Below are 25773 nucleotides of genomic sequence, written 5' to 3'. Positions count from 1 at the left end.
CAGGAAACTAAGTTAGAGATCTAGAGAAATACAGCTGATATAGGCCCAATTCTTTAAGAGTCTGAACTAGACCAAAGTGAAAATTTGTTATTGAACAAACTCCAGTCAAACCCTTGCCTCCACCACTCTGCTGAAACTCCTCTCAATAAGGTTGAAAAGCCAGTGGACAATTCTCAGTTCTGTTCTACTTAAATCATGAGCAGTATTTGAGGCTATTAAACACAAGAGGAGTCCTTAGATAATGTCACTCCACCGAGGGTTCATCAATGCTCCAATGATAAAGATTTGGTAGTTAGCTAAAATAGCCTGGCATTCTTTGTAGCTGTTGGAAATACATTTGTACTTAATTGTGTATATATAGGTTCATATATGAAATAGGTTTAGTTCTTCTCAACTAAGATTTTTTATTGTTTTCAGCAAGTACCAAGTTTTAAAAATCTATATAGACAATCACTTCTGAGACTGTTTAAAGATAAGAGATACAGTAGTATCAACTCCCACCCATGCCCTGCCACTTGGTGGGTCACCACTATACATTAGGAACTGCATAGACATAGACTAGTAGTTAAGGTCACAGCCTCTTCTAGAGCCTTCCTACCTGTGTTCAAAATCTGCCCCTGAGGCGTACCAGCTAACAGAATAAAAGAAATACAAAACACGCAGAGCTACCATGAGCAGTTGCCTAAGTTGTACTCTGCATAAAGGTGCTCATCTAAGGGGAGATGGTGGTCGCAGTCCTGTCCTGGCCCTTCTCCCCATGCCATGTGTCTGGTGCAGCGTGATGTCTACCTAAAGAAGGGAGTCCATGAGACGTATCTCTTCAGAGGGGTGACTTCCTCTAATTTACACAAAGGTGCCAAAAGCCCAGCAGCAATCTGAAGTGGAGGCCTCTGTCTTAGGTATGTTCGGTTGTGCAATCAGAGCTTCATTTAGAAGCCTAGCACTTTGCAGCATTGCCTGGCATATGGCAGCACTCAACAAATATTTATTGAATGAATGACTATTAAAAAAAAAACTAAACAAACAAAAAGATTTAGGAAGAAAACAAAGAAAAAAAGATATAAGTGCTGAAGGTTGTAGAAGGTAACAGTGTTTCTCAAGGTGTGGTCCAAGAACCCCTGGGATTCCCCAGGACTCTTTTGATCATGACAGTTATTTTTTCATTCTCATTCTCTACAAGTGTACAGTGTTCAAAAAGTTCTGCGATGTGGTTCAGATTCCACATTGCAGCTAACCTTTAAGAAACTACAACTTATGAATTATTAGAGTACTATCAAGGAGAATATTTACAAGTATCTGAGAAGGCTATTAAATATTTCTCTAACCACATATGTGTGTGAAGCCAGATTTTCTTCACATAATACATCCAAAACAATCAATTGCACCAGATTGAATGCAGAAGCAGATCGTCTTAATTACTGGCTGCTATGACAAATACCACACAATGGATTGGTTTAGCAACAGGAATTTATTGCTCACAGTTTTGAGGCTCAGAAAAGCCCAAAGTCAAGAGTCAGCAAGGCAATGTTTTGTCCTGAAGCTTGTGGTATTCCGGTGCTGGCTGCCAATGCTCCTTAGGTTCTTCGGTTTTCCCATCATATGGCCATGTCCCCTCCTTTCTCTTCTGTGTTTCATTGACTTCTAGCTTCTTGCTCATTTCTGTGGCTTTGTCTTCATAAAACCTCCAGGAACAGGATCAAGGCCCAACTTTATTCAGCTGGGGCACAACTTCACTGAAAATAACATCTCTAATAGATCTTATTTACAAGTTCACACCCAAGGAATGGATTAAGATAAGAACATGGTTTTTTCCAGGGATGCATAATTCAACCTACCACAACAGACATAAGAATCCAGCCATCTAATATTTTTAGTCATTAAAGATATTTACAAAAATATAAAACAATGCTACTGTTTTTCACTAAATTTTTTATTTAGGAAAATATAATTATTTTTCATTTAAAAATGTATAATTTAGGTTAATATTTAATGCATTAATTATTGCTATTTTGAGGAATTAATATGTAAATATTTTTAAATTTCTCATTTGTACAATTGACTGTATTTTAATACAGTTAATAATTAATAGCCACAACCCACATCAACAAAAACACTTTGAGTTTCTCAATAATTCTTAAGTGTAAAGCGGCCCCAAGACTCAAAACTTTGATAACTGTAAGTATAAAGCAGACTAAATTATCACAATCACCTAGGGAACTAAGACAGGCAGTAAATGATACACCTCCCTACCAGGGATAGACTACCAGGGTGTGAGCCAGATGTCATCAAAAGTGCCCACGTCAGTCAGACACTCGCCAGTGAATAGATACATATGCTCAGGGCTATAAGGGAAGGAATGTACCAGCATTCCCCTTACCTACTAGAGGATTGTGTTTCACACCTGGTCCTGAGCACAAGCTGTATTTATGGATCCCAAGGAAACTTAGCAGGTCGTAATAGGACTCTCCCCTAGTACATCGCTTGCCAATTATTTTTATTAGATTCTAAAAATAATAAATTACATTGCCATGCCAGCTCAGTTCAGAGCTCAATTTGCTAAATTACCATCACACTGCTGTCTTTCTCAAGACCTGCAACCAGATAGGAGTCACACTGCCCGAGTAAGCCGGTGATGTGAATAGTTCCAGAAATGAAAATATAATCTATGGCTATTGGAGCAATCCGATTCTCCACCTGAAAGGTTTTCTTTCAATTTGTTTTGTGAATGAGAGAGAAACATTTAGTGCAAAATTGGAGTTCTTTGGGTAGAAGGTAATAAAGTAAATAGAAAATGCTTTTTTTAAATCATTACAGAGAAATACAGTGACAGTTTAAAATCATTAGGCAGCATTAAAATATCATGTTATTGAACTATATACATACAGCTCTGAATTAGATAGGTATGTGGAAAATTAATTGCAAGGATCAGTTTATGGTCATTTTAAAGTTTAATTACCTAGTAAAATCCAGCAGACAAGTGATTTCAACAAAATTACCATTTCAGATGAAAACAATAACATAACACTACAAACATATGTAAGACTCCATAGGTCTTTTCACTCACAGGGCAGTTTTGTCTTTGTGAATATGAGAGAAAAGACTACTCAAGTACAAGCATGATACACTGTTAATATTTAAATAAAATGCGTTTTAAGTATGGAATCCTTTGGAAAATTCATTTCATTGTCTAAAATTTTAGAGATCATTTAATTTTTTTTTTATTAAAGATGAAATACCCATTATGGCTTCCCAAGGGATTTTCTAATTGGACTGGGTAAGTAGTTCATTTATTGGGTGCATTTAGTGAAAACATCCAGTGGTCAAGTTCCATCAACAACTGTATCCAAAGGAAACACTTCTTGAGATGTACCCAGAAAGAGCACCAACCCTTCCCAGCTTGCCAGCTCCCCCTCTGTCAATTAGTTTTTGGGGTGAGCAGATAAATGTTGGGTGAAGTCTATCCAGGGTTTAGAAGATCTTGCACTCATTGATGGAGAAGAGCTTCCTTCTGTTGCGCCTCCTGGCTTGGTTGACGGCCGTTCGGACGGCACACTCAAATACCTGCTGTACCCCCCGGTTGCTGAGGGCCGAGCACTCTAGGTAGCCCTTTGCTCTCACATCCTGGGCCAGTCTTTTCCCTTCCATGGCATTGATGCAGGAGGCTCGGTGGGGCCCCATCTCCCGCTGGTCAGTCTGGGTGGCTACCACCAGCACAGGGGTACAGGGCAAGTTGCTCCTGATTTCACTGATCCACTTATTCTTCAAGTTCAGAAAAGAGTTATGGTTGGCCACGGAGTAGCACATCAGCACCACGTCTGCCTGCTGGTAGGAGAGGGGGCGGATGCTTCTGAAGGCATCGTTGCCAGCTGTGTCCCAGAGGCCCAGGCTGATCTGGATGCCATCCATGAAGACGTCCACACCTGTGTTCTCGTACACCGTGGGCCTGTAGGCCTCTGGGAAGGTCTCCGAGGTGAAGCGCACCAACAGGGAGGTTTTCCCCACAGCGGGGTCTCCCACCAACACACACTTGATGGAACTCAGCATCTTCCCAATCTGGTGTCCTAAGTACAAGTTGAGAATTGCAAGGCAATGAGCCCTCAGTGGACTGCTGCAGCAGATGCCATTCAACAAGAAGAATGAGTACCAGATGGGCTAGTGTTCTTGAGACCTCTGACAGCGCCTCGTGGAATGTTACTTCTCCCTGTCCATCAGAGGGAGAAGCACAGGCTTCTTTGCAAATCTCCAAGGCCTAGTCTTCCACTGGAACAGAAAGAGAAAGGGAAAAATTAAGCTTTTCCTCCCACTTTTTGTAATCATGGGGACTTCCTCAAGGGCAAACTCATCTACCATGTGGTAAACTGGTCAATTGTGGGGCCCACTGCAGTATCTCTTCCAAACCCACTCTCCTGGAGCCCACCTGGAGGTCAGGTTCCCTTCCCCTTGGCACAGAAAGCATGGGTCTGTAATCCCTAAGCACATGCACCCACAACTCCACATGGTCAAGAAGCAGAAGTTTATTTTATCTCTAAAATCAGACTAGTGTTAAAAACACATGCAACTTCTCTGCTCATAATATGAAAAAAGATCTCAATGGCAACCTGGTGTTTCAAGGAGACGTTTTTTAAACAGCTCTCTGCTGGCTTCTGTTCCAGGAAGTAGGGAAGGCAGTTGAGAGTGTTTACCGTCTCTTCAGTTTTTAATGATTCCAGCCACCCTGGGAATTGCAAGAAAGAGAAATGTATATGATGCATTTGAATCTGTATACAATCCAGAGCAATGGATACGATGAGCATTTTCCTTAATTGACTGATTTACTACCCAGTCCTTTTATATGTGAGAATTCATGTTGAGATAGGGGAAAGAAATCACCAGACCTGTAAAAAATTGCTGTGGATTTTCCCTTAAGGTTTTTCTAAGTTCTAGAATATCAACATTTCTAGGAAATGAGACCATTGGTTACAGATATAAGGGAAAGGTCACTGTCCTTGGGGTTTTTGGCTTCTAGAATCAGTTTCCATTACTTATACAACTGTGTGACGTTGGGTACTTGATCTCTGAGCCTCAGTTTACACATCTGCATGATGGTGATAAATTTGGAAACCACTTCTCAGAGTTTTGCGCAGATTAAATTCTTTGTGTCTTTCAATGTTTCTGGACAGCCTATGTATCAGGAATTCTAAGCCACTGGCTAAACATAATAATCTATTTGAAGGCAACCATATTTAGTGTCTATCTCTTAAACAGGATTGCATAAACATTGTCAGAATATAAATTTCATAAAAGGTACAAATTCTCATTCACAGCAGATCGGAGAGTTCCAGACAATGAGGTCAGCTTTGGAGACAGGCTACAGACATTTTCACAAGGCCAGTCCAGCTTCAGATGAAAAAAAGGCCTTTCACACCAAAACTCAGAGTAAAGGTTTTTAAAAATATATTTTTATTGAAATATCTTCACATACCATATAGCCCCATCCAAAGTATACAGTCAATGGCTCACAATATCATCACATAGTTATATATTCATTATCATCATTTTTAGAACATTTGTATCAATCCGGATAAATAAATAAAAAGAAAAAAGACACACATCCCATGCTCCTTACCACTCCCCCTCATTGACCATTAGTATTGCAATCTACCCAATTTTTTATCTCTTACCTCCCCCCCACACACATTATTTATTTATTGCCCTTATTTTTTTACACATCTGTCCATACCCTGGATTAAGGGAGCATCAGGCACAAGATTTTCATAATACATAATCACACTGTAAAAGCTATATAGTTATACAGTCATCTTTAAGAATCAAAAACTGTACTGGAATACAGGCAACAGTTTCAGGTACTTCCCTCCAGCCACTCTAATACACCATAAACTAAAAAGAAATATCTATATAATGCGTAAGAATAACCTCCAGGATAACCTCTCGACTCTGTTTGAAATCTCTCAACCACCGAAACTTTATTTTGTCTCATTTCTCTCTTCCCCCTTTTGGTCAAGAAGGCTTTCTCAGTCCCATGATGCCAGGTCCCAGCTCATCTCTGGGAGTCAGGTCCCATGTTGCCAGGGAGATTTACACCCCTGGGAGTCATGTCCTATGTAGGGGGGAGGGCAGTCAGTTGACCTGCCGAGTTGGCTTAGAGAGAGAGGCCACATTTTGAGCAACAAAAGAGATTCTCTGAGGGTGACCCTTAGCCATAATTATAAGTAGGCTTAGCTTCTCCTCTGTAGAAAAAAGTTTCATAAGGGCGAGCCCCAAGATCAAAGGCTCAGCCTATTGAATTGGTTGTCTCTACTGCTTACGAGAATACCAAGAATTCCCGATGGGGAAATTTAATATTTCCTCCTTTCTCCTCAGTCCCCCAAGGGGAGTTGGCAAATATACTTTTTTTTTGCATGGGCAGACACCAGGAATCAAACCCAGGTCTCTGGCATGGCAGGTGAGAATTCTGCCACTGAGCCACCATCGCACCACCCTGCCAAAACTTTTTTATTCTCTGCCTAAATTACTCTGGGATGTATTGGGGCATCACACTAACCTATAGAAACCAACAAAATCTCACTCCCTATTCAAGATTTTATGTAATTATGGTGTTCGAATAAACTGACCATACAAGTTAAATTAGATAATGTGCTATCAAAACTATAAATTTTGCATGAAATAAATATCTCTTCCTTTGGCCTCACACAGAAGTTGAAGTTTTAAAATACAGACCATATCATCCTTTATCCTATATTCTGATTTACCTTAGTCCTAGCCAAATCAGCTTCATTCATATCTCTAGTCGAAGTCTGATCACTTTTTCAATTTTTTTGCAATTGCTGTATGGAGCAATGCTGACTTTGATAGCTTCAGTGCTCTAGAGTGTCAGGTATCACATAAATACCCAAAGTTCTAGGGAATGACAAGGTTATACACAAATAACTCAGCATATCAGAATTTAGGAAAAACAGTTAAAACTCTGGAATAGAGGGTGGGCCATGGTGGCTCAGCAGGCTGAGTTCTTGCCTGCCATGCCGGAGACCCAGGTTTGATTCCCAGTGCCTGCCCATGTTAAAAAAAAAATTCTGGAATAAATGTGACTATGTAAGAGCCTACAATCTAGGAACCTTTACAATAGGCCCCAAACTCATAACCCATGTTTTCACTTCAATTCTCTGAGTATGTATATTATAGTTAGTTCATATAAGTGAGGCATGATAATATTTGTCTTTTTGTTTCTGCCATTTCATTCAACATACTTTCTTCAAGGTTCATTCACCTAGTTGCATGCCTCAGAACTTCATTCCTTCTTGCAGCTGCTCAGTAGTCCAATGTGTATATACACCACAGTTTCCCTTCTATTTCTCAGTCATGTACCCTTAAGCCACCTTCATCCATTGCAAATCAAGAACACTGCCTCCATTAAACACCAGTGTGCAAATGTCCATTTGTGTCCCCACACTCAGTTCCTCCAGGTATATACCTAGCAATGGGATTGCAGGACCACCTCTAGCCTGCTGTGTAACCACCACGCTGCCCTCCAAGGGGCTGCACCTCTCAGCTTCCCAACTAACAGTGAACAGGTGTGTCTCTTTTCTCATTTTCTCCAACACTTGAATCTCTCTGTTCAGTTTTAAACAGTTTACTCACACATCATACAATCCAACCTATGTAAAAAGCCTGCCATCGGGAATATAAGAATGTAAACCAGTGCATGGTTCCAAAGCAGTGAAGACAATTGCTAGACCTTGGTGACAGGTGTCACCTTCAGCAGATCACCAAATATGGGGCCTCGGGGCCAGGGAGGGGAGGAGCTCAGGCCAGATAGGGCAATACCCTATATGGACATGAGACACATCGTCAGAAAGTGTGTCACACATTCCCAGTACTAAGCTGCTGTGGGTCACGTCCTCAGCATGTATATCTGATTGGCTTGATTTCAGCGGATTTTTTCCTAACGCAGGAATTCTCCCCCAAAAGGGCTGCCAGGTGAAAAATAACAGTGGGTTTTCAGTGGTATACTACAACTGGCTACCTGGTTGTAGTACCCTAATTACATATCTCAATACAGAAGAGTAACTGCAAATGAAACTTCAGAGAGCTACATGAGTGATGCCACGGAGTGAAGCCTTGAGACTGTGCCTCTCTGAGCTTTATCAGACCGCAGTCAATGAGCCTTCAACCCCAAAACCTCTCAGGGCTGGATAATTCGATTTCTCCTCTCCTTTCTCCTACTGTTTTCACAGCAAGGACAGCCTTCAGTTGGCCTGCACCCTGCACACACAGCAAGCCAGAGGAGGGAAGGGAGGCTTCCTGTTGCAAGGGCGTCAGGCCCTTCTGTTCATTATAAGCCAAGGGATAAAGACGGAGGGTTAAGGAAATGAGGCATCCCAATTCATTTAATCTTCTGGAGAATGGTGGGCTGTCTAGGAGGAGCTCCTGGTTTCACTTGAGCCTCACACTCACCCCATACTAAATACCCACTCTATTACCCCTGCTTCAGACCCACTCAAGGCTGCTCTCCTCACCTAGAAAGACCTGCCCTTCACCCAGTCCTCCCAACCCCTACCTCTTCTTTTTTTTTTTGAATTTTTTTTTTTTTTTTTTTTTTTTTTACATGGGCAGGTACCGGGAAGTGAACCCAGGTCCTCTGGCATGGCAGGCAAGCATTCTTGCCTGCTGAGCCACCGTGGCCCCCTACCTCTTCTTAAGTCTTCTTTGATCAAAGGTGATGGTGGAGTTATACAGAGCAGACCGTGTTTAACACATGAGTAAGATTGCTGAATCTTTATATTGATATTTCTTTTAGTCTCCAGGACCCTTAGAGCAGCTAGAAGTAAATCCTAAAATGGTGGAATTGTAATACCCACCAAATTTTGAAACCTATTCTACAACTAAGTGTTGTGATGTGCTGTGAAATGTATTGCTTTTTAGCATATATGTTATTTTTCACAAAAAAGAAAAAAATATGTTTTTCCTAGCCTCCAATGTTTTGGAGCAGCTAGAAGGAAAAATCTGAAATAGTGGAATGGTACCCCATAACAAACTGAAATCTGTTCTGTATCTACTTATCAAAATGCACTTTGAAAATCATTGCTTTTTTTCTTTTCTTTGATTATATGTTATATTTAACAATAAGAAAACTTTTTTTTAATCTTCTTTGACTCCCCCCATGCCATCCCCGCCCCCAGCTATGTTCCTACAATACCTCCTAATGCCTCTAACAGAGCAGTTGTGACACTCTGCTGAAATGGATTGTCCTCTTGTGCAAAGCTGGAATAAGATTTGCCTTTCCTTCCTCTTGGGGAGCTCATGAGGATCAGGTGGAAATCATAATAATGCAGCAATTTGTGCTAGTACATTTAACAATAATTTGTACATTTGGAAATGCTCTGTTTTATGAGAAAGCCTGTTTAGAATGCTCTGGCATAAAATAAACTGAGGTCAAATTATGCCTGGGATGAGCTAATTGTTATTATTGCTGGTTTTAAATCAGTGGGGCTTTGTATGATGTGGCTGACTTCAAAATGCTGATAGGATTCTCGGTTGTTTCTTCAAAACGATGCATGACAGCCATCAGTCAATGTCAATTACAGACACTACATCTAAATGTCACCCTCCTCAGAAAGCTTTTGGCAAAGGGCCTGTGCTGGCAGCAGCTAATTCATTCATTAAGAAAATTGTTAACCGCATGAATCGAACACATTTAGATGATTAGGAAATCATCACTCTCCTCAGCAACAACTCTCTGGCCAGCACTTCCATCAGTGACCCTCCTTAGCCTAGCAGAGACATCCCAGCAAGAGCAGACCTTGCTCAGGATGGGGGAACCCAGCAGAGAGCTTTTCCCGTCTGGGGAAATGGAAAGACGCTCAAAAAATCTTAAGCAGCTTAGTAAAAAAAAAAAAAAAAAAAAAATCTAGACATCTCCAAACTTTACCACTTCAAATTCTTATTCAGTTCTCATACACTTGTATATAATATCTTCTAAACATATATATTTTTTAATTTTATTTTCAACACGTTCTACATACTTGTCAGGCTTTCAGCTAAAGAGCTTTCTGTTGTGTCAAAATTATGCACAGCCATTCCCCATTGTTAGCCCAGTCTTTTGAGTTAGTTCCAACGTTTACCATAATTAACAACTGTGCCATTAATAGCCTTATACATGTTATTTTTGATGTGGGGGGATTTTCTGCGGGATATATTCACAAATGTGGCATTGCTGGGTCAATGGGGGCATTCTGTGACATTTATTTATTTTTCATCCACCAGTCACTGTATTAAGTGCTTTCTATATATTATTCCTTGATTGTTTGATTCACTAAAAAAAAAAAAAAAGTTAAAATTTTGTTTAGGGTGTCCTGTGTGGCAGGCTCTATCACAGTACCGAGGACATAATAGTAAACAAGCCACCAAGTTTTTTGTGGAGATTATGGTGGGGGAGGGGTTGACAATCCTGCTACAGTCATACAGCTAAGCGGCAGGGACAAAGTTAGACCCACAAAGAGCCTGACACCAAAGCTGCACCCCATAATTCCCATTAACCCTTTCCAAGTCATGCCAAATTAAACTGTGCTTCCTATGCAAATACAGCTCCAAGACACTTTCCCTATCCCCACCCCCAGGTCACAATTCCCCTTTTACAAATAAACCAGTGTTTGATATTTAAAAGGAAGCATGCTGTTTCTCGATCCACTAGTGTGTTCAGCTTGTGAAAATTGATTGAGCTATATGCTTACAAGGTACTTGCTTTTTCTGTATGTGTAATAAACACCAACAAAAAGTAATTTTAAAAAATGAGGTTTAAAAAAATAAGGGTGTTGTTTCTGTGGTGAACACCTTCTCAAGTAGTATTTCATCTTGCAAGCTTCATCTTGTAAGAGTCGATTTCACTAATTCTTAATCTGACTTTGAGAATTCCTCCCAGCTTGTTTCCAATTACTACAAAAAATATCAAATTCCCCAGCAAATACCACAAAAAGAAATCACTTATAATTTTTTTTGTATACACAGATCATCCCTATTCCAAATGAATTTTGTTCTGAAAGTTCCTTTGCAAGCTGCTGGTTTGCAATTTAGTAATGCATGTTCCCCAGAATCAAGGTTCTAAGGAGCATACTTATATCCCAAAGCCTTAAAGCATTTTTAGCTCCCACATAGTTGAATGAAAACAGAGTATCTCAAACTCCGAGGCCTCCCATTATCTCAGTGGCCTAAACTTCAAAGCCTCTCTGAGCCTTGAGCCCCTCTAACCCTCAGGCCAAGGACAGGGTACCCCTTCCCCTCCTCGATTCTGTACCCCCCACCCCCACCCCCCAGCAGGTCCCTTCCACTCCTAGGAATATGGTAATCAGGTTGTGTCACCTCAGCTCGGGAGTTCTCAGCCTGGTCACGTTCAGTTGAATTTCAAGGCGGGTTAGCTTTGTAGCTGTTAGAGTACCAATTCTTAAAGCAGTGCTGGAATCTCATCTCAAAATTAAAGCAGTGGTAAAATATATTTACTACAACATTTCTCATAAGTGTGGGACGGAATACTGAAACTCTTCTTGGGCTGGGGAGCGAAACGGCACAGGGCATGCTCAAGGAAGGCCATGGGGCCACTAAACTTTTTAGGGGAAGTGAACCTCATTTACTAAAGGATTCTTAATTTCTCTGAGTTAAGTATGCACGTCTGGGGCCTGAGCTGATTGGTTCGTGACAAGAGGGAACAAAGAGGAAACACATGTATATCTAATCGTGATCTGATTTAACAATGATATAAAGAAACGACTGCAAACTATGTCCCATCCAGGCCAAATCTAATCCAACGCCTGTTTTTGTATGGCCCATGAACTAAGAATGGTTTTTCCATTTGCTGATGGTTGGGGGGAGAAAACAACAAAGAGAAATAATATTTCATGACACGGGAAAATTATATGAAATTCAAATTTCAGATTCCATAAATACAGCTTTATTGGAACCCAGTCATGCTCATTCATTTATTTATTGGCTATGGCTGTTTTCAGGATACAACACAAAGTTGCAACAGAGATTTTATGGCCTGGGAAGTCTAAAATATTTACTATCTGGCACTTTACAAAAAAGTTTGTCAACCCCTACTATAAGGAGAGGCAGTTCAGAGGAAGAAGAAGAGCACAGATGCTGGAGTCAGATGGGCTTGAGTTTGACTCCAACATCTGCCACTTACTGTGTGATCTCGGGCAAATTACTTAACCTCTCTGAACCTCAGTACCTTTGTCAACAAAGGTGGCAGAGTTTAGTAGTATAGGAGAGTGGGAATGAGGAAGGCCTTGTCTAGAGTAGAAGCTGTGAGACTAGTAAGGAGGAAAGGGACCCCAGCAATACTTGTGAGGTAGAATTGACCAATGGGCCTTCTGAAGTGAGAGGACTGGAGACCATAAATGCCTTTGAGGAAGCTGATAGCAAACACAGGAAACACTGGAGGAGAGAGATAGCCCTTTCAGACGAGGTGAAGGATTATGTATTTCAGACTAGGCCTGTTGATGAATCAGATTTCAGGAGAGTCAAGGAGGCCACCTTGTAGGTATAAGAATAAGTGGGAAGGAAAAAAACAATGGTGGCAAACATGGTTCTCACTCATCCATGAACTTTGGTATGAAATATTTGGCCATGCATCTGTTTTTTTCTATGTTATTTTTAATGACAAAAAATTATTAAGAACAGGTGATTGCTTAAATTAATTACAGTTTGTCTCTATGAAGGATATTCTTTAAAATAAAAATGTACAAGTATAATTGACTGATATGGAAAAAGTCTCTTTAAGTTAAGTGGGAGAAAAACAGGTTTCGAAAGGATATGTACTGGGAGAAATCTGCAGAACCTTGTATTAGGCAATGGATACTTAGATTTACATCAAAAGCACAATCAACAAAAGAAACACAAATAAATGAGATTTCATTCAAATTTAAAACTTTTGTGCATCTGAGGATATTACCAAAAGTTGAAAAGACAACCAATAGAATGGGCAAAAATATTTGGAAAGCAAACGTGTGACAAGCATTTAATATCCAAATTGTATAAAGAAATCCTACAGCTCAACAACAAAAAGACAAACAACCCACTTTAGAAATGGGCAAAATACTTGAATACATATTTCTTCAAAGATATATAAATGGCCAAAAAGCACATGAAAAAATGTTCAACATCCTTAGCCATCAGGAGATGCAAATCAAAACCGCAATGAGATACCATTTCAAATCCATTAGAACAGCTATTATTTTTAAAATGGTAAATAATAAGACCTGGTGAAGATGTGGTGAAATAGGAACCCTCATACACAGTGGGTGGAAATGTAAAATGGTGCAACCACTGTGGAAAACAGTTTGGAAATTCCATGGGAAGTTAAGTACAGGATTACCATTTGACCCCAAATCCCGTTTCTAAGTATATACTCAAAAGAATCGAAGCAGGGACTGGACAGATATTTGTACACCAATGTTTGTAGCAGTGTTATTCGCAATAGCCAAAAGGTGGAAGCAACCCAAATATTCATCAGCAGATGAAAGGATAAACAAAATGTGATATGTACATACAGTGGAATATTACCCAGCCTTAAAAAGGAATGAATTCTGATACATGCCATTACATGACTAATCTTTTAAGATATCATGGTGAGTTAACTAATCAGATATAAAAAGACAGATATTGTATGATTCCATTTATATGAAATTGCTACATTTTGTAAATGCATAGAGACAGAAAGTAGAGTAGAGTTTACAAGGGGAGTGGGTGGGGGTAGTTGGGGACTTAAATGCAGGATGATATAGAATTTCTGTTTGGGGTGATGGGAAAGTTCTGATAAGGGATGATGATGAGGGTAGCACAACATTGCAAGTGTGATTAATCCCACTGAATTGTATGCTTGGGAGTGACTGAGATGGGAAAGGTTATGTTGCATTGATGTTTCTGTAACTTAAAAAAGAGAACTAAAGCAGTAATGACAAATAAATGCAATACAAGCCTGGACTGTATAATGTAATATTCATATTATACTTTTCATAATAATATGAAAAAAATTGGAATATATAAAAAAATTTTAGATCACTGTTAAAGTTCATGAACTTGATAATTGTACATAAGATTACATAAGAGAATATTCTTATTTTTGGGAAATGTACATGGAATTATTTTGTGTTCAAACAGCATGGTGCATAAAACTTACTCCCAAATGTTTATAAAACTGACTTACAAATAAGTAGACTGAGATAGATGATTGATAGATAGATAGATGGATGATAGAATAATATAGCAAATATGGCAAAATTCTAAAATTGGTGGATCTGGGTATCTGGGATGAAGGAAATTATGTTCGTGTTCTCTGCATAGTTTTGTGTTGTTTTTGCTACTGTCCTGTAAGTTGGAAACTATTTCAAAATAAAAAGTTTAAGGGATAAAAAAGGGTATGTATACCTCCATAAATATGAAAAAGTCTAGAGGACTGTATATATGTTAAAATAGTTTGTTTCTGGGTCCTGGGATTACAGGTGATTCTCATTTTCATTTTTAAATGCGCTTATGCGCATTTAAAAATATTTCTACAATAAGCATGTGGGGGGGTTGTATAATTTTGAAGAAATGCTTTGTATGTGAAATATTGCTTTTTAAGTTTGGCTTAGAAGGGAAAGGAAAGGGTGAGTTGCTCCGTTGAGGCTGTAGAGGATCTCCATGAGCTCCCATTAGTAGTAGCTTTGATAAAAATTTTCTAGATCTGGATAGACAAAATTTGCTTAAAATTCCTAGAAGAAAAAAAAATTCCTAAGAAGCACCTCTCTGGCTTCAGGTTCCTATTTAAAAGTTTATTTCATCCTCTCCCTCTTCATGATGGAAATGAGTCAAGTAAACGAAGCAATCAGCCACCTCACAGCTGTCCAGTTACCCTAAACCCCAAGCCTGTCTTTCTTTCTTCTTCCCATTCATAGGAGAGTTTTAAAAGTCTTGTTGTTGCTGTTTTTTTAAAGATATTCCAAGAAATCTGAATATGGACTGATTATTAGATGACTTTAAGAAGTTATTACTAATTTTGTTGGGCAATAATTATATTGCGGTCATATTTTTAAGATCTTATCTAACATAAAGATGTTAACGTATTTACAAGTGAAATAACATGATGCCTTGGATTTGTTTTACATTATTCCAAGGGGAATAAAAAATGAGAGTGACAGATGGAGTAAGACTGGCAAAATGCTGAGAACCGCTAAATTTGGGTGATGGGTACCTGAGGGCTCATTAGTCTATTCTCTACTTTTGCGTATATTCAAAATTTTTAAAGTGTGAGATCTTTTGTTTTCTATAGCATTTCATCCAAGCTGTAGTTTTAGTCTCACTCTTCAGTTATAGAGAAAATGCAAAAGAGTATCAACAACAAAAATAAATATTCTTTATGCCAAAGTGACGTTTTCAAGTAGTTGAAGAAACGTTAGTACATCAAATAACAAATGATGTTAGAGTAGACCGAGCAAAGACTTGGAACCTGCCTCTGGTAGAGGGGTCTGGAGGAGGAAACGCTCCAGGCTTGGGTAGGGATCCTCTGCCAAGTCAAAAAAAGAAAAACTTTGTGCTTTAAGTACAAGCTCCACCTGAAGCTCGATAAGACATCACTATCTATCCCTGGGAAGTAAGGGCACCTCTAGAAAATTCCAGCCAAAGGATGGATGCTCTTGAAATTGCTTTAAGATTCTCAGGACTTTTAACCTCCTAACTTGTATAATTACATTCACCAACTTCTCATGTCTTCCCTGCCCTATTTCTGCAGAATATCTTCCTTTCTTTAAAAGAGCAAAATGTCATAATGAAAATAACTTTAAAAAAAAAAAAGAGAAAGAAACTCAAGAATGAAAATGTAAATCAAAGCAACTGAGAGTGAGGGAGACTCTATGCCCTGCCCTGGGGTCTTTTTTTTTTTTTTTTTAACTTTTCTGTTGTATGGTATAACATATATACAAAGCAAAGAAATAAAAAGCAACAGTTTTCAAAGAGCTCTTCAGCAAGTAATTACTAGACAGATCCCAGAGTTTGTCATGGACTGCCATACGACCCTCTCAGACTTTTTCCTTCTAGCTGCTCCAGAATATAGGAGGCTAGAAGGAACAAATATATTTTTATCATCACAATTGACTTTTTTTCCCCTTCTTTTTTTTGTGAAAAATAACGTATATACAAAAAAGCAATAAATTTCAAAGCAAAGCACCACGATTAGTTGTAGAACAGATCTTAGAGTTTGACATGGGTTACAATTCCACAATTTTAGGTTTTTACTTCTAGCTGCTCTGTAGACTAAAAGAAATATCAATTTAATGATTCATCCTTCATATTCATTTGTTAAATCCTATCTTCTCTGTATAACTCCACCATCACCTTTGATCTTTCCATCCCTCTCTTTATGGGTGTTTGAGCCATGGTCATTCTAACTTTTTCACGTGGGAAGTGTCTGTCACTAATATGGGCCAGGGGGATTGAATGAGCTAATGCTCTGGAGAGGCTGGGCTCTCTAGGTTTCAGGATTTTTCTGGCCCAGGGACCCATCTGCAGGTTGTAGGTTTCTGGAAAGATACTCTAGTGCATGGAACCCTTGTGGAATCTTCTGCCCTGGGGTCTTTATGCCTGAAAAGTTACATGGCCTGTAGGGAGTTTCTGTTTCCTATAGGATTTTACATCTTCCCCTTAGATTTAAAGCAGTGCCCTGTCTGATCTTTACTTACTATGGAAATGTGGAATCTGCCTGATGCCTGGATAGACTCCCACCAAGTCCAAGATACCTCCCACATCCAAAGCTCCATATGACTAAGAAAACCATCACACCCCAGGGTTTCCCATCAGCCCACCTCCAACCAGCACTAGCACCATAGCACAACACGCATATCCATAGGGAGGCAACGAGAATTCGTCTTTTATTTACTAGTCCAAGCAGGCAGAAGATGGCTTCCCTGCTCTGACTAACTTCTCTCTTCATTTTCTCTGGACCATTTTTACATACTCTTTATTTTTCTGATTATAAAAAGAGCGCGAACGCATTGTTGAGTATTTTGGAAATACTGAAAGAAGGCAAAAACCAACTACCAGCTAGAACCAAATGCTAAGATATCACTGTACCTTTTCCTGATTTTTTTAAAGTATCATTTTGCTTTCAAAACTAATATTATACCTTATATATAATTGACATCTTGCTTTTTACATTTAACATGCATTTAAAATATTTCTTGTATCATTAAGACATGATAATATATTAAAATGTAATTTTAATGACTACATAATATGTATGTAAATATAATATCATTATGTAATCAATTGTTTATTATTGAACATTTAAATTGTTTCTAGTTTTTTACTGTATTAACACTGGCTGAATATTTTTGTCTATAAATTTTGTATAAAAATATGATTATTTTATTAGGATAAATAGTAGCAAGTACAATTACTGGATTGAAGGAGATTAAAAGATTGGACCAATTTATACTCCATAAGCATCATATGAGAGTATTCATTTCCTCCCACCATAAACCATCACTGGGTTTAATATTTGCCAATTTGGTTTTAATCTGCATTTCATTCACTACTAGTAAAAATTAGAATTCTGTTCTATGATTATCGGCTACTTTTATTTCTTCTTTTGTAAATCATCTAATTGTGTACTTTGCTTACTTTTCTAGCAATCTTTCCTTAATAATTTTTAAAATATTTCATCTTTTTAAATCAAAAGAAGAAAGGATATCAAGAAGCAGTTAAAACTAGCATAGCGGAAAGTAGGAAAGAGGGTGGAAAGGGAGAAGTAGATTAGATTTCAGTGACACGGTTACTTGATACAAACGATCATACTAAGTGACTTCATCAGGTATGCTGAAGCAGCGAAGTGCCACGGCCAGGACCCCTGCCTGCTGCATCTTAACTTAACACATTCTAGAAACTTGTCATGCACACACAGGGTACACTTTATGCTTACATGAAATTGCATGCACTTCCCACAGAGAATCATTTTGAAGGCAATGTTTTGCTCCACCAGAGTTGCTGCTTTCTGGCAAGTCCATCCTAGCTTGGTGTGCAAGAGGTCCTCCTTTTTCATTTATTATTTGAAACTTTCGTGTAAAAACCATGTGCTGTCTAATTCCGCTCTTGGAACAATTTTGGTTTCACATCTTACCTCTCCTCCATTTCCTCTTCTTAAATATAAGTATGCTGAACTCAGAAGACATGTTTCCTGACAATAAAATATCATTTTATTTCTATTTTTTAATTATTTGAATTAGACCGCAATGCACAATTTGTTGCTTTAAAACAAATTGCTGCGATTTTCCTATACTTCTGAATTCAGCAAGGCCTGTAACTTACAAATTACATAAGATATGTGAGATGCCATACTAACCTGAAATTATTTCTAATTATAATTAAACTATGGCCTTATATATGTTTTGAGTTACCCTTAACTTTTTAAAAAATATTTTCATTGAGATATTTTCAAACACCAGACAGTCCACCCAAAATATACAATCAATGGCTCATAATCGTAATGATTTTTAAAAACTCTTTAGAGATTAAGGCTATTAATTCTTTCTTAGTTAAATTTGTTACAATTCTTTTTTAAACTGTTTTGTTCCCATTCTGGAAATTTTCCAAATTCCAGTTACTCCTCCATCACTGACCAACCCCTAAATGGAATGTAATATTCCATGTCTCCTCCTGTGGAAAAAAACTTAGCCTTATTAGATGCTTGAAAGGTCATCTAGTTCAATTCACTCATTTTTCCCATTAAGGAAACCAAGGACTAGAGAGAAGTGGTTTAGCTACTTGGGGGCTGTCTTAAGACCCAGAAATTTGATCAGCTGAGTCAGCACTCTTTCCATCCTCACAGAATTTTTCCAAAAAATTTATGACTATTTTTATAATCCATACTTAATTTCCTTAATATTTTAAGTGCAAAGCCCATGCACACAGACATTCTAAACTACCAGCTCTGCTTTTGTTTCCAGAGAAAAATTACTATAGCAACCAGCTCTGCTTTTGTTTCCAGAGAAAAATTTTATTGCATATCAGCAGCTTTCTACGCAAAAGTTAACTCCTAGTTTTAATATAACAAGACTTTTCGAGCAACATAGATCACCTCTCTTTAAGCTTTTAAACATCCTCTAGAATTAGAATAAATTCTAATTTACTAAGAAATAAATTTACAAAGTGCTTATAGTAGAAAAGAAATATTTTGTTCTGAGTATTGAGCCCAGACCTACTCATATTTTGGGAGGAAAAGCTCACATTTGACATTAATGAAGTGAGGTGTTTTGGTTTGGGGTTCACTGAATAAAAATGCAAATATGTGACTGTTTGCAAAGAACCTAGGTTGTGGAGTCAGGGGGACTCAGACACTCAACTCCCTAACTGATTAGTTTATTAACCTCTGGCAACTCACAAAACCACAACTGCAAAATGTGGATTAAAATGCATAGTTTATGGGATTTTTAGAGGCAATTTAAAGAATCTATTTCCATGCCTAGCAGAGTGCCTAACCCTTAGTAAACAATGATAACAGTAAAAGACTTATATGGCACTTACATTTGCCAGACACTGTTCTATGTGTTCTACGAAAAATTAACTCATTCAATGTTTGTAACCACACTATGCGGCACGATACCATTTTTGTTTGATTTTAGAGTTGGGGAAATTCAGCTAAAGCACAGAGAAGTAAAACAACTTGGCCAAGATGATAAGCTAGTGAGGAGGGTGGCTGAGTTTGAACCCAGACAATCTGACCTTGAAACTCATTCATTGGACTGTCTACCTCCGCTTCTACGTACCAAGCCTGTCTCTCGCTTGGGTGAAGTCTGCCTAGCCTAGAAAACTTGATGAAGCTAAGCAATTCTAAGATAAAGACAAGAAATGAGGAGGGAGAGCTGGAAAGACATCTTTCTGCTGGTGAGTGATTTCTTTCTCACTACTGCCTGATTTATAGCAGCACTTGAAAGATTTTTCCCTGAAGCACATAATCTTGCACCCCATTGGCAGACGTGTAAAAGAGAACCATCTTTGCAAATGGCACTTTGGCAGTATCCAGTGGCAAACCTAGTCTTTTTCTTTCTTTCCTTTTTTTTTTGTATGCTGTATGGCAGGGTCGCATTTCATTATTTTTCCACGTATCCCATTATTGCAGCACCCTTTGTTGAATTTTTTTTGTTTGCTTGTTTGTTTTTTGTGTGTCTTTGCTTGCTTGTTTGTTTTCTGGAAAGTGCATGGACTAGGAATCGAACCTGAGTCTCCCATATGGCAGGTGTGGTAGTTAGATTCAGGTGTCAACTTGGCCAGGTGAAGGTGCCTAGTTCTATTGCTGTGGACATGCACCAGTGGTATGTGAACCTCATCTGTTGCCAATTACAACTGCAGTCAGCTAAGAGGCATACCTGCTGCAATGAATGATGTTTGATTTAATTGTCTGGAAGCTTAAATGAGAGGCATCAACGTAGCACAGCCCAAGCAGCTCAGCATACCTCATCTCGGCACTCGCAGTTCAGCCCAGGCTTTTGAAGATGCAGAAAGGAATTAGCCTGGGGAAAGTTGCTGGAACCCAGAGACCTGGAAAGAAGGCCAGCAGAGATCACCCTGAGCCTTCCCGCATAAGAAAGAAACTTAGTTGAAAGTTAGCTACCTTTCCTCTGAAGAACTACACGTTTTTAATGAAATAAATCATTTCCCTTTTATTAAAAGCCAAACCATCTCTGGTGTGTTGCATTCCAGCAGCTAGCAAACTAGAACAGCAAGCAAGAATTTCATCACTGGCAAACCTAGCATTTAACACCCAGAATTTTACTGGACAAAAGTGGTGGATTCTTTTGCCATATGCACTCAAACAACCAATTCCTGAGACACTGGGGTTTCAAAGAAAGAAAAGTTTATTACTAGGCATGTAGCAGGAGATGTGATAGCCTATTGGCCCAAAATCTGTCTCTACAAACTACAGTAATTCTGATAGTTTTATAGAATTCAAAGATGGGCAGGTTTCAGAACAATGAGTACAGTGGCCCCAGATAATTTCATTAGAGCTAATTATTGAGCATGCGCAGATTGATTACATCCTTAGTCACAAAAGGTTTGTAAGAAAATGGCAGCCTTAATATATGATGGGCATGACTTTTAGTATTATAAGGAGGTATAAGTGATGTATAGGTTGAAGTCTAAGCTACTGCGCATGTCAGGCAGGCCCAGTTTGGTTAGATCCTGTCTTGGTCATCAAGATAACTTTGGACTTGGGGTGGGTCAGTTCTTGACTGACCCAGGATCCTTCATTAATAAGCATTAGGGGCTGCCTTTAGTGACCATAAACTCCAAAGTCGAAAAACTACATAAATGGGTACAAGTAAAGGTTAGTCACAAGGTTTTTACAATCACAAGGGCATGAGATCAAGACTATACAATCAATATCAGAGATCATGGCAGCTTGATAACCATTCAGAAATTTCAGGCATTTCCCTCTGTCTACTCCAATATACCAGAAAGCCAAAAGGAATATCTGTATAATGATTCAGCCATCAAAATCATCCCTTAAATCCTCATTTCTCAGTTATAAGAAGAGGATTGTTTTCTAATACTCACCTCCTCTATGTGACAAAATTATTTTCAAAACTAATGTATACCATAGGACAATTATTATTTCTTGATTTATTCTTCAGTTTTAAAAGAAATAATTTACAAGAAAAATTTCAATTTTAGAAGTAATATTCAAATCAGTGAAAATTTCACCTAGAACTAAATCCTGCACTCACTACTAATCAAAAATATTACACCTTGCAACTCGTGCTCTGTTTCACTGTTTAAAATTTAAACGCAAAATTCCAAGAAGTTCCTAGAATAACATAATAGAAGTAGCCCAATTCTGTTCCATGGTCTCTACAATCAACACGCTATCATTGTTTATTTTTAATCTACTGTTTATACTCAGTGCCTTAGGGGTTGGAGACGCCATCTGTCCCCCAAAGTCAGCTCAAAGCAATGCCTACAGAACATTATAAACTTTTACTTTATCACGGCAGCCCATGTGGTGGTGATAAAAAGCAGGCCCATATAGATTTTACTATTGTTTTCTAAATTCTCTACAGGCAATGCACCTCCTTATAGCTGCACCAGGGGTGGAGCCCATTCTCCACCCACCCTTGTACGTTCCTAGCAGTATCTATCAAATTCTTAAATGCATATGCTTTCTAATTCAGAAATTCTAATTCTTTGAACACATTGTCCAGACATACCTACACAATTGATCAAGCTATACATGCAAGAATTTCCATTGCTGCATTATTCATAAATCTGAAAATAATTGAAAAGTCCACCACCCATCAAAAAGCAATGGTTAAATTAATGATGCTGTGTCCATACAGTAGAATTCAATACAGCACTAGAAAGAATTAGGTCAGTATTTAGGGATTGGCCAGGAAGGGTGCCATGATATATTATTAACTGAAATAAGCAAGCAATTGAACAATTTGGTTAAAAAAAAAAAGGAAAAAAATTATGTAGAATAATAAATGCACAGTCTGGAACCCTCGGTTGGGAATGTCTTCCTGTTCTTGAACGGCTGTGGACTCTTTTGTCCGATGCACTCAATAACCAATTCCTGAGACACCAGGGTTTCAAAGAGAGGTTTAGTATCAGGCACATAGTAGGAAAGCAGATGGCCCAGTGGCCCAAAATCTGTCTCCCAGAACTGCAGTAATTCTGATAGTTTTATTAGAGAAAAAGATGGGCAGGGTTTAGGACAATGAGCACAGGGGCCTCAGGTGATGTGATTAGAGGTCATTTAATTGTTGAGCATGCGTAGATTAATTACCGGCTTAGAGAACATACATAAAAAAAAAATGGCAGAATGAGGTATAGGTGACTTGTAGGTTAAAGTCTAACCTACTACACATGTCAGACCTGTTTTGGTTAGATCTAGTCTCCGTCATCAAAATTACTTTGGATTTGGGGTGGGTTAGTTCTAGGCTGACCCAAGACTCTTCATTAATAAACATTAGGGGCTGTCTTTAGTGATTACAAGACTTCAAAGCTGAAAAACTGGATAATTGGGCACAAATGAAGGTTAGTCACAAGGTTTTTACAATCGCAGGAAAGAAGATAAGGGCTATACAATCGTTATCAGAGATGAAGGCAGCTGGGTTACAATTTAGATATTTCAGGAATTCCCCTCTGTCTATTCTGATATACCATAAAACAAAAAGGAATACCTATATTCCCATATTCAGTAATCAAAAAGGAATACCTATATTCAGTAATCAAAATCATCGCTTAAATTCTAACTTCTCGGTTACATACCTTTGCCCAAAAGAGTATTGGTCCAGGCAGAGGAAAACGTATTTGTATGGGGGCAGGAAAATTCAGGTTTGCTGTGAATTCTCAGTTCACATTACAAATGTCCATCTATAGATCAAACTGTATTAGGAAGATTGTAGCTATACTATAAATTGTTTAAGGGAGAGGAGGAACAAAGAAGAATATCTAAGAATACAGGTTTGTTCAGATTTTCTTAGCCTTTTTAAAATCCCCTTTTGGAATATAGATATAAATACATTACAGATATAATATATAGTAATGGGATTGAATATTTCCCTAAAGGCTCAGCTTCTAATCAAGAACTAATATGAACTGTAAGAAAAAAAGTTCATAAAGACCCTGAAACTGCCAGGATACTCTAGAGTAAAATTCTTTTTAAATTGTGCAACTTATCGCTTATGCATGCATAATGTTCTAGTCACACTACCTTACAAATACATAAACGTCCAAAAAATGACAGGATATCTGCTTTAATTGTCTTTAAACCAGGCCTACTAATAAAGAGTCTAATGGAAACAGAAGATAATAAAGAAAATGCTAATATAGCTTTGAGTAGACCTAGAGGTTTAATTTCTTTTTTAATTTTACTTAGTTACTTAGCTATTTCTCTGACCCTCACATTTTTTTTGTTCTCTATAGAAGAAATGAGTTCATGGGGAGAGCTAATGTGCTGGCCATCCAAAGGCGGAATGGTCTGGCTCTCCATCACAATGAGGTCCATAGAGCTGGGACCTTAGAGAATAAAATTCCAAATTAGAGCAAGGAGAAGCAACATTCTGCATACAAATAAATGACCTAACTCTCAGCTTCATGCCACAAAAAAAATCAATTTAAATGGACAAGTAGTATAATAAAAATAAACGCCAAAGGCCAAGAGAATACTCTTCTCACATCTCCAAAACCTTGATTACCCTCTTCTGACTTTCCCTACTCCCACTCTTCCAGGTAAAGTTCTTCCTGTTCCAGGGTTGAGTTCAAATGCCACCTCCTCCAGGAGGCCTTCTGGAAACTCTCAATAAGCATTATTTTTCTCCCTTATTTGAGTTCATATATCATCTTTAAATTTTTTACATTTGTTTTTTGAATAGTTAATACATGCCCATAGTAAAATTTAGAGAATACAAAAGTGAAAAATATATATCCTTTCCCTGGGCTTGTCCCCCCACCCCCACACCAAGGATCCAGGCCATCTTCACAGAGGTAATTACTGTGCTAAGTTTCCCATGCATTTTCCCAGAGCTATTACATTATTACATGTAAATGCCATGTGTAATTATCCTACACACACACAAATACATTTTTTATCTACAAAATGCAGCTACACTATACTACTATTACTACACTATACTCCCTGTGATGCCTTTCAAACCTAGTAATATATCATGAAACATTTTCCTATCAGTAGATTTTGAGTTGCCTGATTCCTTCTAAATAGCTTTAGTAGAGGACTAAGCAAGTTCCTCCTCAGTTATGGATAAATCTTAAAATGTGCAATGATTTGAACTTTTTCTTTCTGTTTTGTACCTAGAGGCAGCTTGCCCTGGCCAGAGAGCCCTGGCCTGAGTCAGGCCGAATCCTGGTTCTCCCACTCACCGTGTGACCTGGCTTTAGCCATTTAGCCTCTATGGGCTGCAGTTCTTTGATCTGTGAAATTAGGCCTTGAGCTGGAAGCTCTTTCTAAGTTAAGCATTGATAACATAAACTGTCTCAGCAGATTTTAGCAGAGAAAGAGAGAAGGAATAGCCAAAGTAGGCACAGAGGATCCCAGCTGATATCTAGCAACAATCTCTGATTCACACAAGGTAAAAATAGGACCTGGGTGTCTTTTCCTAGAAGCCCATTCCAATCCAATTTAGAATTCACAGGCCCAATTTGTGGCAGAGAGAACTTACAAATAACAAGTCTTTATAGATCTCCAGAGACTCCTTGGAGGAAACCACCTGGCCCATTTGCAGACCTTCAGCAGTAATAAGATGGCCAAGAGACCCAAAGGTGATGTTGTTGATATACTTGTGGGTTTTTTGGACAAAAAGGCAGCCATTGGCCCCAGTACTCATCTGCCGCCTAACACCACAGCAAGTATGGAAATACCAGACTTTGGATAGAGTGTTCCACAACCAAAAATCCCCAACCAGATATCCATAGGGGGAGCAACTAGTACAGTCCCTAGCCTGAAGTGGTGTTCAATAGCAATCTGCTCTTGATGCATGAGTTATGGCTCTCAGAGATTATCCACAGCTCCTTAGTGGAGTTTGACATTCATCTATTATGCCAACTCTCAACCCCCACACAGCTATTATCAATGTGTTCAAAAACAGGAGGCATAATCCTAAATCTTTTTCTCACAGTGACACTTTCAGAAAATACACTCCCTGACTGAAATTGACTTGCCATTTCTAATCATTTCTGTCTTTGTGTCTTCTTTTTAAATACAAAACAATTTGCTACACAGGATAACTCTTCAAA

At 38.5% G+C, this 25773-nt stretch overlaps 1 protein-coding gene across 8 annotated transcripts in view; it reads right to left on the bottom strand.

The window, feature by feature from the left end:
• Positions 1-1474: 1474 nt before the first annotated feature.
• The window catches only part of RHOH (ras homolog family member H), a 45541-nt gene continuing 21242 nt past the window's right edge, over positions 1475-25773 (bottom strand). For 5 of the 8 annotated variants that reach the window (XM_077136666.1, XM_077136668.1, XM_077136665.1 and 2 more), the window contains 2 exons: positions 4599-4714; positions 1475-4260 (listed from right to left, as the gene is read on the bottom strand). In XM_077136666.1, the coding sequence (XP_076992781.1) occupies positions 3469-4044 (576 nt within the window). In that variant the 5' untranslated portion in view covers positions 4045-4260; positions 4599-4714 and the 3' untranslated portion in view covers positions 1475-3468. Of the gene's footprint in view, positions 4261-4598; positions 4715-17290; positions 20560-25773 lie in introns of those variants that run through there. The other 3 variants (XM_077136667.1, XM_077136671.1, XR_013165836.1) reach the window with 2 other exon arrangements.

This window comes from Tamandua tetradactyla, chromosome 19 (assembly GCF_023851605.1).
Source record: "Tamandua tetradactyla isolate mTamTet1 chromosome 19, mTamTet1.pri, whole genome shotgun sequence".
Classification (NCBI taxonomy): Eukaryota; Metazoa; Chordata; class Mammalia; order Pilosa; family Myrmecophagidae; genus Tamandua; species Tamandua tetradactyla.
This window is presented reverse-complemented; position numbering and strand designations above follow the sequence as displayed.